Raw genomic sequence first — 15,098 nt, forward strand, 5'->3', positions numbered from 1 at the left:
TACAATTTTATTTGAAATATGTTTTATAATATCTTTAGATTCATTATCATTTTTATTATATATACATACATATATATATATATATATATATATATATATATATATATAATATAATAAATATATTTTTATACGTGTGCCATTTTATGTCGTAAAAATTAATCCGCTTTAAATTTATTTCGTTTCATGGTTTCTATAACCTCACACTTTTTATGACGTTACATAAGAAAAGCTTATTCATATTTTGTACATAAGAAAATTAAAAATTTTAAAATGGAGCCCCTTTAAAAAAAAAAAATATATATATATATATTATAATGTCTATATATGTATTTAAAAATGAGAGTATAAAAAACATAATAAAATATTTCTTTTAAATATAAGTAATATCTTCAATTTTAAATCTCAAATAAATAAGAATAATAATTAACGGAATGATTTTATTACACAACATTTCAAGGTTTGATCTTTTTCCCTATGTCATTTATTGAGTATTAATATATCAAAAAAAATATTTATATACTTATTTTTTTGTATAATATATATATATATATATATATATATTTATTTATATATATATTTTCCTCTAAGACATTATTATTTTTTCAATAATTCAAGGTGGTATATTCAAGCACATATATTTTCGATTATACGATCGTCTTTTAAAAAGAAAAGAAACAATTATATTTCCTATTTTCCGATTTGCTCTTTCGCTTTTTTTTTTTTTTTTTTTTTTTTTTTTTTTTTTTTTTTTTTTTTTTTTTTTTTTTTTTTTTTTTGTATTTTCACTTTATGTCTTAATATAATTAAAAAAAAAAAAAAAAAATATAAATATAACATTAAAAAATATATAAAGAAAACATATATATATCTCTTTTTTTATGTTTATTTTTATAAATCAATGATCTCAAATAGGACATACTGGAATTATTATATATATATATATATTTATGTCTTTTGATAATTTTTTTTCTCGCACACAAATATTTTAATAATAATGAATATAAATAAAAATTATTTTTACAAAAATAACATCAAAAGGAAAAAAAGGAATATATAAATATTATATATATAAATAAATGTTTTACTTGTATTTTTTTATTATAAATATATATATAAATATAAAAAGTGCATACATATATATATTATATACATATATATCTTTACCGTCTTATAAATTCCTACTAATTAAAAAAATAACATAAATAACACCGAAAAAGTAAAACGAAATAAATTTTTAAAAGAATATGAAATTAATACTATAAAAAATTATTTATTTCTCATTTAAATTTAAATATATACTTTTATTTAATTGTACCTAGGGAAAAAAAGTTAGATGGAAATATAAAAATTAATAAAATGAATAACTTTTAAAAAATATAATTAAATAAAAATAATATATAAATATATATATATAATTATATATATAGGACTATTAAAATGGCGAATAGTTCAGACAATAAACCTGAAGCAACTGAAACGATGCATGAAAACGGTGCAACCAAAAATGACAAGGAAAATGATAAAAATGAAAATAAAACAACAGATCTAAATGAAAAAAATAAAACTCATACTGTTAATACTAACGTAAATCATTTATCAAGTGAATATGAAAAAAAATACGTACAAGAATCTTACAGTTTTACATTTGACAAAAGCTTATTTGCAGCACCAAAGGTAAACAAATAATACAATATAATATAATATTATATAGTACATATATATATTTATTTATTTTATTTATTTTACTTTTTTTTTTTTTTTTTTTTTTTTAGTTTCATCCATATTTCATGATGAAAAATTATACGGTTCATTATATGGACCCTATAATTAAAAAGGCAAAAGCTAAAAAGTACACATGTTGTTGTAATTAGGAGGATGTGTACATATTACAAAATATATTGTAAAAATAAAAATGAGAGAAAAAAATTACATTATATAAAACTATTTATCTTGGAATAATAACTTATACATTATATATTTGTATTATTATATAAATTTTTTTTTTGTGAAGTATAAAAAATAAAACATTGTAAAATATGGTTCATTTTTCTTATGTATCATTAATTTATAAATAAATATATATAAAACAAAATTATAAATATAGTATTATATATATATGTATTTTTTAAAAAAATAAGTTTTTAACCATGTACAATAATATATGTAGATTGATTTATGATCAAAACAATACTTAGGACGTATATTATATATACATAAGTATATTTTTTAATATATGTCTTTTTCTTTTTTAAATATATTAGTTATTATTATATTTAATGTTTATTATATATATATATATGTTTATATTTATATATTTACATAATTATAAATTGTGATGTTTTCCAATTTCTATATTATCAAAGAAAATATTTATGTTCTATTTTAATTAAAATATTCAAAGTACTGTTTTTGTAAAATAACATATAAAATAATTATAAGAATATTAGCTATATATTTATATATAGTATAAATATATTTATTGAATGAAACAATAAAAATACTGCCCATTATTTATATATATATATATATATTTTTTTTTTTTTTTTTTTTTTTGGCTAGCACATACGTATTTGAAATGGTTGTACATAAATAAAAATCATATTATTCTCAAAATATATTCTCTTTTCCATTATTAAAAAAAAAAAATTAAATTATATTAAATTAAAATAAAATAAAATAAATTTGATTCATTTTTATGTTATATTCCTCATTATATTGTATACTATTATGAATTAATAAACGTCTACATGATATATGCATCAAAAATGAATAGATCATAGGATTAATCCATAGCATATATTTCGATACCCAAAAAAAAAAAAAAAAAAAAAAAAAAAAAAAAAAAAAAAAAAAAAAAAAAAAAAAAAAAAACAAAAAGGATTAAAAAAAAAAAAAAAAATACATATGGCTATTTAAAAAAAAAAAAAAAAAAATACATATGGCTATTTAAAAAAAAAAAAAAAGATTATATATAGCTATTTATATAAAAGTAACAACCAAAAAAATTTTTTAAAAAAAATTGTCTTTTTTTAATTTTCTTAATTATTAATAGATTATTTGACAAATATTATATATTTTTATAATTATTAATATACTTTAATTTTTATTTTAATAAGTTTATATTTTTATTTTATTTTTTAATATTCATAAATAATATAACATCAATTCTACTTATTGAGAAATATTCATTTTTCCCCTTTTCTTTATTTTTTATTTTTTTTATAAAAGTGAACAATTACATAAATATATTTTTGAATATTTTCTTTTCCTTTCTTTAATTTCATCTTTTTTTTTTTTTTTTGTTTTTTCCTATATTAATTTTTACTATAACAAATTTACTTATATATAAAGATGAAAAAATATACATGTTTCTTTCTTTTAACACTCCTTCTTACGTTAGCATACGGTAAAGGGGTAAGAAACAAATCCGAAAATAGGACTTCATATGTTCATTACCACAATAATAGTAATATAAGGAACTATTCAGCTGTAGATATATTCTCACCTAAAAAAACTGGAAAGGAATGCATTAAATGTCTCCCAGATAATTTTTGTGAATGCGAATGTAGTTGTAAAAATAAAACAGGTTTTTCAATGAAATATAGACATGCAAGTAAGGGATCTAAGAGATATCGTAAAAAAATGACAAAGACATCTTCACGTTCCAGACAATGTAATGACTTGCCACTTGAAAAATCAGAACAAGGAACTGAACCGGAATTGGAACCTGAAGTCGAACCTGAAGTAGAACCAGAAGTAGAACCAGAAGTTGAACCAGAAGTAGAACCAGAAGTCGAACCTGAAGTCGAGCCCGAAGTAGAACCAGAGGTTGACCCCGAAGTTGATCCAGAAACCGACGAAGGAACAGGATCAGAAAATAAAATAACTGAATGCTATTCCTCCTGCAAAAGTGTTACAGGAGTCCAAACAGAAGAATGTAGTTGTTCTTGCTCATGTTAAGTTATAATATATAATAAAAAAAAAGAAAGCAAGAAAATGGTTAATATAAATAAATGAATCTAATCAGAATTTTTAATTTGTACAAAAGAATAATTGATATATAAATATTTTTATTTGGATGAATATAGTAAATATCATTTTTTTAATAATTAATAGTTCATACATATTATATCTTGCTTGTTTATTTTTAAGAAAAAAGAAATAATTCATTTATTCTGTTTATATATACACATATATATATATATATTAAATATGTTATCCCGTCAAATATGTACTTCTTATCACAAATAAACAAATTTAAACATATTCTAATATTTTGTTTTCATTCTTTGTGTTTACACTATATATATATATATATATATGTATGTATGTATACTTTTTTTTTTGTTACATAATTTTTATTTTTATATATATACAATATTTACCAATGTACTAACACCACGAATGTTCATAAATAACACATAACATGAAAAACATTTTAAGTTAATTGTTGAATATTTTAACAATCATGACATACACATAAAAGATATAGCAACCAAAAAAAAAATATATATATATATTTTAATATATATATGAATAAATGTTAGAATATATTATATGTGTGTAGTATTTAAAATAATATATATATATATATATATATTTAGTACTATAAAGTTTAATTTTAAAACATGAAAAGATTTACAAAGCAGGAGAAACCATAGGAAGATTATTAATAATATTTATTATATATTTTTGAAAAATAAAAAATAATTAAAATGGAAATTTATAAAATATAATTATTTATATAATTACATAATTATTAATAAGATTCATATATATTACACTATAACGTATATATTAAATTTTATCTTATTATCTTATAGTGCGCATAAAAAAAAAAAAAAAAAAAAAAAAAAAGAAATTAAATTTTTTATCAATACATATATATGAATAATACATATAATAATTTTCATATATATATATATATATATTTTATTGTGTATATGTATTTTTTATTTTATTAAAATAATTCATTATAATAAAACTAACATATATATATATATATGATAAGTATAATATATATTTAATATGTGTATGTTTAAAAAAGCAAATAAATTAAGATGCCTCCGATAATTTATAAAAGTCCTCTACCTGTTCGATTAAAAGCACCCAAAGGTAGAATAACACCTTTGAATGGACCAGATATAAAAATTGGGAAATCATTAATAGCTGCTTGTCCAAAAAGAATAAGAGGAGAAAAATTAGCTGAAATGAAACAAACAATAAGAAAATATTTAGGAAAGAAAAAAGAATATTTTATTGATGTTCATGCAACTTATAGTGTAACAAAAAAACCTGATGGAACAAAAATGGGACAAGGTAAAGGAATTATTGATCATTTTGTTGCTAGAGTACCATCAGGAAAAACTATTTTTTCTATACCTACCATAAGTCCATTCAATACATTAGGGTTTGATGATCCTGTATATAGAGTATTAAAAAAAGCAGCAGCAAAAGTAGGTATACCTTGTGTATTTAGAACACAAAATAATTTATTCAGAGTTCATAATATTAAATATATATCACAACAAAAAGTAAAAAATGACCAACTCAAACATTTTAATCAATTTAAATCAAAATTGTTTCAAAAAAAAGATGAAGTTTAAAAGGGTTATCCACAAAAGTTTTTCAAATTAAATATATATATATATATATATATTTATTCATTTTATTCATAACATTATATTTTATTCTTAGAAAAAAAATATATATGGTATATTTAAAATATCATATATTTGAATAATATAAAAATAATTACCTAAATTAAAATATTTCATTTTTATAAAGTTATTATAAAATGAAGAAATAATCAAAACCTATTTTTTTGTTTCATATTTTTATATATAAATTCTATAACAATAACAAAAAAGAAGATATTTACATTACATACGTGAATAAAATATATATATATATATATATATATATATATATATATAATATATATATTAATATTTTGCGTATTAAAATTGTATATACAATTATATATTTTTATAATATGTATATTAATTTATTTATTTACAACACCCTTTTAATTAATAAAAAAAAAAAAAAAGAAAAAAAACAGTTATTTTATATTATTATTATATACATAATTTATTTATTACATTAAGAAATAAAAAAAAATAAAAGAATATAGAAAAAAATATAAATATATTTAAAGATGTTCCTTTTATTTGAATAAATAAACATTTCCAAAAAAAAGTAATTTTTTATTTTTTTTCTATTTTTACAGAAGATAAAAAATAAAATCAACATGTATTAAATTAATAAATAAAATATATTTTTTATTAATATAAATAAATATAAATATATATATATATATATATATATATTGTTGTTGATATACAAACTATACAGAATGATTGAACAAAAAGAAGATAATTATATAACAAATAAGAAGGAAGAAGAAAATAAAACCAACAAAAAAATCATCCATATTAAAGATGAACAAATAAATAAAAAAGAGAAAAAAAAGAAAAAAAAGAAAGAAAAGAAAAAAACGGAGGGGAAATCTGTAACTAAAGAAATAAATGAAACGAGCAATTTAAGTTTATATTCAAATATATATGAAGAGAACAAACACAAAAAAAATAAAAATATAAAGGAAAAGGAAAATGACAAATTGGATAATATTAAGGAGAGGTCCAAAAAAAAGAATAAAAAAAAGAAGGATAAAAAATTAACAAATAATGATGAAATGAATGATGACGATATTATAAGTGATCATGACGATGATATTGTATATGACCATGATGATATTATAAGTGATCATGATGACCACATTATAGATGATAATAATAATACACAATTAAAAAATAATGATAGTATTATTATTAATAATAATAATAATAAAGTAACACCATTCGATTATGAAAGACTAATAGCCTCGGAAAAAAATAAGAGCGCTATTTGGATCAGTTATATCGCTTTTTATTTAGAACAAAATAATTTAGAAGAAGCTAGAAAAGTTGCAGAAAGAGCATTAAAAACTATTGATATTCATGAAATTGATGAAAAGCTAAATATATATTTATGTTATATAAATATGGAATGTTTATATGGTGATAAATTAGATGATATTTTTAAAAGAGCATTATTATGTAATAATGAAAAATCAATTTATTTACATACAATTAATATATTAAAAAAAAATAAAAAATTAATACAATTAAAAGAATTATGTGAAGAAGCAATTAAAAAATTTAAATATTCTAAAAAAATATGGTCATGTTATTTACAAATATTACATAATACATTTAAAGATGAAGAATATGCACATAATATTTTATTAAAATCTTTACATTCCTTACCTAAAAAAAAACATCTAAATATGATAATTAATGCTGCACGTTTTGAATATAAATATTCAAATAAAGAAAGAGGAAAAACATATTTCGAAAAATTAATTCAAGAATATCCTAAAAGGTCAGATCTTTGGTTTACTTATCTAGATATACATATCAATTCATTAACAAAAAATGAAAATAAAGAAAAAATCAAATTAAATTTAAAAGAAATACAATTTATTAGAAATATATTTGAAAGGTTTTTGTCATATAAATTTAAACCAAGAGTTATGAAAATTATTTTTACAAAATGGCTCCTATTCGAAAAAAGTCAAGGAAATATGCACAGTCAAAAAACTGTTCAGGAGAAGGCCTATAATTATGTTGAGAGTTTAAACGCACTTGTATGAGTAATATCAAAAATTTAATCAATAAAATTGTTATCAATGTGTAATAAAAAAAAATATATATATATATATATACATTTTAGTTGTCATATAATTCATTTGTTATATAAAACTAACAATTGTATTTATTTATATATTTTTTACATACAACATTAAATATATATATATATATATATTTTTATTTTTTTTTTCAATTTTTTTGTCTTTCAAAAAAAAATAATTAACTCAATACTTTTATTGGTATCAATATTTTATATATATATATAAAATAATTTTTATGACTTTTGTAAAAATTTTCTATATCCACACCAATCACTGGGTGCAAGAAAGTTGTTCATACTCAAAAAGCTCCACAGCTGATTAACAATTTGATCTTCAAAAATATTATTTTTTTTTAAATACTCTAGTATATTTTTTGATACATTCCATTTCCCTATTAAATATGACTCAAGGGCAATTTTGAATTGCTCCAAATAATCTTTAGGATACTGTATCTTTATGAATTTTATGTCGTCATTTCTTGCATATTCTTCATAAAGCTAAAAATATAAAAGTTAAAGAGTTGATAAATAATATATATATATATTAATCTATTTATTTATATGTGTTATTTTCTAAATATATGTGTAGCCTTACATTATATGAAAGATTAAGAACTTCTTTTTTTCTTTTTTTTCGTTCGGCTTTCTTTTTTATATCATCAAAAACCTGCAATTATTTTTAATGCATTTATATGTTATATTTGTGTCAATACATATATATATATATATATATATTTATTTATTTATTTAAAATGACAAAAAAAAGACAATTTTATAATATCATAATAACCTTTAACAGTTTTATGTCAAAATGGGGATTGGCGTCAAAATTTTCCATATTAACTTTCTTCGTAATCTAATATATATAAATATTATATTTCATATATATGTATATATATGTGTATATATGCATATTTATATAATCTTCCCTCCAAAAAAATTAACCTTATTAAGACATATATCAAATGTATATAAACTTAATGGGTTCCTACATCCTTTAAGAGTAACCCTATCGATTTTCCTAAGAGAATTCTTAAATATATATATATATATATAAACACACACATACATACATACATATATATATATATATATATATATATATATATGTTTTTGTGACATAATATATTACTTTAAATTTTTCTGACATATTATCGTAAAAATCTCCTGATATAACAATATTGTTTTTATATATTTTAGAAATCTCTTGTAATCGACTAGCTATATTTACATTTTCTGATAAATATGATAAATCAATTTTGTAACTACTTCCTATTGCCCCTTCTATAGCCCATCCAAAATGAAGTCCAAAACTTAACTCCAAAATATTATTTTTAATTAACTCATCCATATTTTCACTATTTAGAAATATATGTATTTTTTCCGACTTCAAAATGTAATATATGTATATATATATGTGACAAAAAAAATAATAATAATTATTATCATATAGTAATATTTAATTTAATATACAAAATAGATATTATTTTGATCCTTCTTATATATATTTTCTTCTTCATTTTCTTTATACCTTTCTAAGTTTAATTAACGTTTGCACTGTTGATAGAAATGCCAAATCGCATATCCTGTTTATATTTTCTTTTTCTGAATATTCATCATAATTATTATTTGGAGACTTAAAAATATTCATTTTTTTATTCGAAAATTCTTTTTTTTGATATTTCCAAACTAATAAAAATGCATCACCAATATTTTTGTTTATTGTTCCACCATAAAAATCACAACACTCGTGTATTATTTCAGCAATCAAATTTATGAAAATCATAATCTATTAAAAATATATATATATATATATGTATGTATGTATGTATGTGTGTGTGCGTGTATTTATTCCCTTCAAGTAGTATAACAAAAAATATGTTATATCCTTTTACCTTTTCTTTTAAAACTTCTGTTATTTCTGTAAAATTCCGTATGTCGCAAAATGAAAAAACAGAATAAACAATTTCACCATTGATCAATAAATTTACTCTTTCTTGTTCGTTAATATTTTTTGAAATAATTTTCGCTCCTGCTTCACCAAAACCTACAAAATCATAAAAAAAATAATAAATAAAAAAAAGAAAGAAAAGATAAAACATTATAATATATGATAAATAAGATATATATAAAAATACATACATATATATATATATATATATATATTTCCCCATTTTATAACCTAATAACATTAATGTTCCTAATTTCATTAAGTTTTCTTCCATTTTTAAAATTTCATAATTTTCTTTAATGCTGTTCCTAAAGGAAAAAATAAAATAAAATAAATAAATATATATATATATATATATATATGCCTAATATATATGAAATATCTTTATTGTCTTATTTTTTCTTATATATTATTATATTTTTGTCTAATAGACATTTTCTACTGCAACTACACAACCATTAAAAATTATTTTATTTAAAGTCAAAGAAAGGCACTTTTTTTTTTTTATCATTTTTTTCTTATAATATATATTGAATAACAATTCACCTCTTCAATTTTGTGTTTATTAGTATATTTTTCAACTCGTGATTTAATAATTCTTCCTGCATCTCCAAAGCTAGGGTCGGATTTGATCTACAAAATATATATATATATATATATATATATATATTACCGTATACATAATAATATTCTATACACACAATATGCATAATTTTCTATATAAAGTACTTCATAAGTTTTAATTTTTTCAATATGCTTTCTATAGGGAATAATAAGACATTTAATTCGCACGTAAAATAGAACAATATTATAAAAGAAAACTATAAAGGAATACAAAAATGAAAGATGATTAAATCATAATAAATTTATAATATATTATAAATACTACACATATATACATATAAATATATATATATATATATATATATATATATTTATGTATAATTCCTTTCAAACTTTACTATTATAATAAATATTTTCAATATTATAATATTTTTAATAATTCTTTCTATATATCTCTTTATATTTATATAAAATATAAAATCTTTGGATTCATATATCTTTGTTTCAAAGTATCTCAATTCATCTATAAAAAATATATATATTTTTATATATCTTACATATATATATTAAAATACCTTATTTATATTTTTTAGTCTTTACTTAAGTTCTTAATTGTATGGTCCAAAATAATTTCTTCTTCGACATTTTGGCTAGCACTTGAAGGACTAACAAATTTTAATAGATTATTCTAAGTACATAAAAAGATTATATATATATATATGTAACATATTCATATGTTTACTTTGTTTATATATTTAAAATAGACCATATTTCATTATTTTTTTTGTTCTATATATTTTGTTCTTTTTACATGTGATAAGTTTGAAAAATCCCAAAGAAGGTAATTAATTCCTGATATATCTATTTCTTTTCTGTTAATAAAATTTTGCAATTTCCTTTTTGATTTAATACTTATTAAATATTCCTCATCTCTTTTATTTTTCTGAATAGTCTATAATATGAGGTTTAATATATTAATACATTTATTATATATACTTTTATATTTGTCATATGATATATATATGTATAATATTTAATATGTTTTTTTCATGTACACTATAAAAGTATAGAGCTTTTAAAAATTCCTTTTCATAAAATTCATCAAATACTATACTACAAAATTGGTTTAAAAAAAAAAAAATAAATAAAAAATATAATCAAGTCATAAAAGAAAAATATAAGATAAGTTATAAATAAATATGTGTGTATATATATTTATTTTTTTTTTCTTTGTAACAGATCCAAATTATAGATGAAATAATTCATTGGTTTTTTGCTTTCCTTGGAGATATATATCTATCCATAAACCAAAAAAGAAGGAAAAAAAAAAAAAAAAAAAAGAATATTCAAAAATTATAAAATAAAATTAACTTATGTTGAGCATATATGAAAATGTATGATTTTTTTTTTTTTTTTTTTTTTATTTAATTCCTTACTATTTCTATCATTATATAAGATAACATTATAAAAATTAAAGACATGAAATATCTTTTGATAAGAGCTAAATGCATTTTATTTGTAAACTTTAAGCTTTCCTAAAAAAAATAAAATAAAATAAATTATATGTGAATGAATCTTTCTATATATTAACATATTTACATATATTCTTTAAAAAGTATATTTTTTGTTTTTTATTTATACCTTCAATGGTCTATTCTTCATACTTTCCATTTTTTCAAACTGTAATAAATAAATAAATAAATAAATATAAATATAAATATAAATATAAATATAAATATAAATATATATATATATATATATATATATATACTATCCTCATAAGTATATATTAATTTATTTGTTACATTCCACTCATTTCTGTGCTTGTATTTTTCCTTGGTGTGCTTTTTTATAAAATTAATTACTAAACGATATATCTTAATAATTCGCAAGGATTTAAATAACTGTATTAGGTATATTACATAATCTTTTTCAATTTTTTTCCATGCAAATAATCTAAATGATAAAAATATAAATACACATAAAAATACACATAAATATATATATACATATATATATATATATCATATAATTGTTCATTTCAGACTACCCATTTGTAAAGTAAATAAAAAAGTCAAAAAAATATTTTTCGAAAAGAAAGATATCAAAGAATAACAATATGAATGATATAATATCAAAAAACATAAAGTAAAAGATATATGTTGTGTCCATTAAAAAATTAAAAATTATTTCGATAAAACATCCAAATAATAAAAGGGAAATAAAAATATCTGATAGAAAATCATATTTCTAATAAGAAAAAAAAATATATATATATATATATATAAATATTGATATGTATATTTTATATTTTTCACTTTAACTTTGTTTAAAAGAAGATAGAAAAAATCTTTTGAAAATATGATCAAAAATAAATATACCCATTTGGAGTATTCGAAAAATTTGCTTGTATATATATTAAAACATATATTCTATATTGTTCAAAAGAAAAAAAAAAAAAAAAAAAAATATATATATATATATATATATATATATAATATATATTTACATTTATTTGTAGATATTTTAATTTTTCTTATTTACTTTATATTTTAACATGTATAAGTTATTTTTTCTTTTTCTCTTTTCTTCAATTATAATATCCTACAGAATAAGAAGAATTTCTCATATTATGAGTTTTACATTTATTTAAAAAAATTAAATGTAGGATATATATATATATATATATATATATATTTTATATTTATTATTCATAAATTTTATAAAAGTATAATATTAAAAAATATTTATTACTTTATTTTTGTTAAAAAACGAAAAAAAATAAATAAGACATTTATAGACATATCAAACATATTTAATTTATACATTTTTAAATATTTTTTTATTTATCTTATTATTATTTTATTTTTAAGTATGTAATACTTACATTTTCTGATGTAAAGGAATATAATACTTTTTCTTTTGATCTATATTTTAAGAAAAATCTTTTCAGCTTTTCATTATCGAAAATATCATTTGCATATATTTGTTTTAGTTCTGGCATTATGTGTTATGAAAACATAAAAGAGTTTAATTATTTTATATCTCTTGACATTTACGTGTTCATAGAATATTTAATCAAATGGATAATATCAGAAAAAAATTAAAATAAAACACAACATTATTATATATATATATATATTATATTTAAGGAATAAATTCTCCTTTACAATATAATTTAACATTTTTATAATTAACGAATTGTACATTATATAAAAAAAAAAAAAAAAAAACTTTTTAAATTAAAAAGACAAAAGATAATAATTTTTTAATTTTTTTTTTCCATCTTAAGTATAGCAGTTTAATTATGTTGGAAAATATGGAAAAATAAAGTTCCCAAAAAAAAAAAAAAAAAAAAAAAAAAAAAAAAAAAAAAAATATATATATATATATATATAAAATATGTATATAAAAATATATATAATTTTAATAAAATAATGCATCAATAATAACAATGAATAGAGTTGATGTTAAAACATTGTAGTAATTATAAGATAAATAAATAATAATACATATATATATATATATATATATATATATTTATTTAAATTATTCGCCTGACTTATAATTTATATATATTTTGTTTATGTTGAATATATAATGTTTCCATATATATGATAATTTTATTAATTTATTATTTTTTGTCTAAAAGTATATTAACATATATAAATATATTACCGTCGATCTATTTTAAATAAAATGGATATGTACATAAATATATGCTCTTTTAAAAAATTTTTCATAAAAATTATCACATACACATATATAATATTTATATATATATATAACATATTAGTTGTTGTAAATCATATTATTTATTATCAGAGAAATATATATACTTTTCATACACATTTATATTTTTATTAACAATAGATATGTTTTTTTTCTTCATTTTGTAAATATAAATGTTATATTTGCTATCCTTCCGACATTACATGGTTCCTGTTTAAAATCTGATAAATCTAAGGAGCATGTTAAATTGAAATGTTTTTTAAATTCACCAAAAATTACATTAAAGGATATATAAGTATCTCCTTCTTGAACATGTTTGAGAGTAAAATTTATAAATGAAAATTCAGATAAACAATTGACAATACTAGGTAATAATTTTTCTGTAACTATATCAAGTTTTGGTAATTTGATTAAAAATAATTTATTTGGAACAACTCTATAAATACAACTTACATTTTTTGAATTTTTTAGATAGAATCCAGCTGATGGTGTTATATCCAAATTACCTCTTGAAAAGTCACAAACATGTACATCATCTTCTTCATTAAAAATAGAATATTCTTCATTAATATGTTTTTTTAAATTTACACGTACTTCTCCTTCTAATAAACCAGAAACTTGCTTTGGTTTTATTGAACATGAAAAAAATATATCTGAAGCTTCTTTATCAATTTTTAAATAATATACTGATACACTTTTCCCCTTATGTGTTATATCTTTAATTTCATAATTTAATTTAGGTGAATATAATGATATATTTGTATTATTAATAAAACTATCTTTTAATGGACAGAAAACTTTCGAATTATTCATACAATTTATTTCATATTCTTTATTAGCTATTATTTTTATATCTTCACCATGTTTAGGTTTTAATTCACATAAAATTTTTGTTTTCTCAAGAGGTAAAAAATTTAATTTATCCGTAAAATCACATACACATATATTTTTTACACTCTTCTCATTCTCTCCTATAATATTTTCCAATTTAGTCAATATAAAAAGCACTGCAACAAGTACTTTTATCATTTTTTTTTTTTTTTTTTTTTTTAATCTTAATTTTTTATAAAAATTAAAAAAAAAAAATTTTTTAAAAAAAAAAAAAAAAAAAAAAAAA

At 17.9% G+C, this 15,098-nt stretch overlaps 6 protein-coding genes across 8 annotated transcripts; 4 read left to right on the forward strand and 2 right to left on the reverse strand.

Moving 5' to 3' along the window:
* Positions 1 to 1,437: 1,437 nt before the first annotated feature.
* On the forward strand, positions 1,438 to 1,871 carry PGSY75_1404200 (hypothetical protein; the record flags this gene model as incomplete). Its single annotated transcript, XM_018787746.1, has 2 exons — positions 1,438 to 1,674; positions 1,773 to 1,871. The coding sequence occupies 2 exons, from the start codon at positions 1,438 to 1,440 to the stop codon at positions 1,869 to 1,871; spliced, it is 336 nt and encodes a 111-aa protein (XP_018639118.1).
* Positions 1,872 to 3,351: 1,480 nt separating this feature from the next.
* Positions 3,352 to 3,960, forward strand: PGSY75_1404300 (secreted ookinete adhesive protein; the record flags this gene model as incomplete). The annotated part of the gene is made up of 1 exon (XM_018787747.1): positions 3,352 to 3,960. One exon carries the CDS (start codon positions 3,352 to 3,354, stop codon positions 3,958 to 3,960), a length of 609 nt encoding a protein of 202 aa, XP_018639119.1.
* A 1,100-nt stretch (positions 3,961 to 5,060) lies between these two features.
* Positions 5,061 to 5,606, forward strand: PGSY75_1404400 (putative mitochondrial ribosomal protein L16 precursor; the record flags this gene model as incomplete). The annotated part of the gene is made up of 1 exon (XM_018787748.1): positions 5,061 to 5,606. One exon carries the CDS (start codon positions 5,061 to 5,063, stop codon positions 5,604 to 5,606), a length of 546 nt encoding a protein of 181 aa, XP_018639120.1.
* A 752-nt stretch (positions 5,607 to 6,358) lies between these two features.
* On the forward strand, positions 6,359 to 7,696 carry PGSY75_1404500 (putative rRNA biogenesis protein RRP5; the record flags this gene model as incomplete). The annotated part of the gene is made up of 1 exon (XM_018787749.1): positions 6,359 to 7,696. One exon carries the CDS (start codon positions 6,359 to 6,361, stop codon positions 7,694 to 7,696), a length of 1,338 nt encoding a protein of 445 aa, XP_018639121.1.
* A 272-nt stretch (positions 7,697 to 7,968) lies between these two features.
* On the reverse strand, positions 7,969 to 13,253 carry PGSY75_1404600 (adenylyl cyclase alpha; the record flags this gene model as incomplete). 3 transcript variants are annotated; one of them, XM_018787750.1, is made up of 22 exons in its annotated part: positions 7,969 to 8,232; positions 8,330 to 8,401; positions 8,525 to 8,590; positions 8,680 to 8,766; positions 8,867 to 9,121; positions 9,266 to 9,523; positions 9,630 to 9,781; positions 9,917 to 9,993; positions 10,232 to 10,318; positions 10,415 to 10,506; positions 10,648 to 10,772; positions 10,850 to 10,937; positions 11,061 to 11,201; positions 11,305 to 11,362; positions 11,487 to 11,545; positions 11,686 to 11,784; positions 11,891 to 11,929; positions 12,055 to 12,205; positions 12,300 to 12,499; positions 12,631 to 12,681; positions 12,794 to 12,853; positions 13,137 to 13,253. In XM_018787750.1, the coding sequence occupies 22 exons, from the start codon at positions 13,251 to 13,253 to the stop codon at positions 7,969 to 7,971; spliced, it is 2,598 nt and encodes an 865-aa protein (XP_018639124.1). The 3 variants fall into 3 exon arrangements, with proteins under 3 accessions (XP_018639124.1, XP_018639123.1, XP_018639122.1); XM_018787752.1 differs by lacking the exons at positions 12,794 to 12,853; positions 13,137 to 13,253 and having other exon boundaries at positions 12,300 to 12,480; positions 12,574 to 12,634; XM_018787751.1 differs by lacking the exons at positions 12,055 to 12,205; positions 12,300 to 12,499; positions 12,631 to 12,681; positions 12,794 to 12,853; positions 13,137 to 13,253 and having other exon boundaries at positions 11,891 to 11,920.
* An 884-nt stretch (positions 13,254 to 14,137) lies between these two features.
* Positions 14,138 to 15,010, reverse strand: PGSY75_1404700 (hypothetical protein; the record flags this gene model as incomplete). The annotated part of the gene is made up of 1 exon (XM_018787753.1): positions 14,138 to 15,010. One exon carries the CDS (start codon positions 15,008 to 15,010, stop codon positions 14,138 to 14,140), a length of 873 nt encoding a protein of 290 aa, XP_018639125.1.
* Positions 15,011 to 15,098: the final 88 nt, after the last annotated feature.

Source organism: Plasmodium gaboni, chromosome 14, assembly GCF_001602025.1.
Source record: "Plasmodium gaboni strain SY75 chromosome 14, whole genome shotgun sequence".
NCBI classification, from domain to species: Eukaryota; Apicomplexa; class Aconoidasida; order Haemosporida; family Plasmodiidae; genus Plasmodium; species Plasmodium gaboni.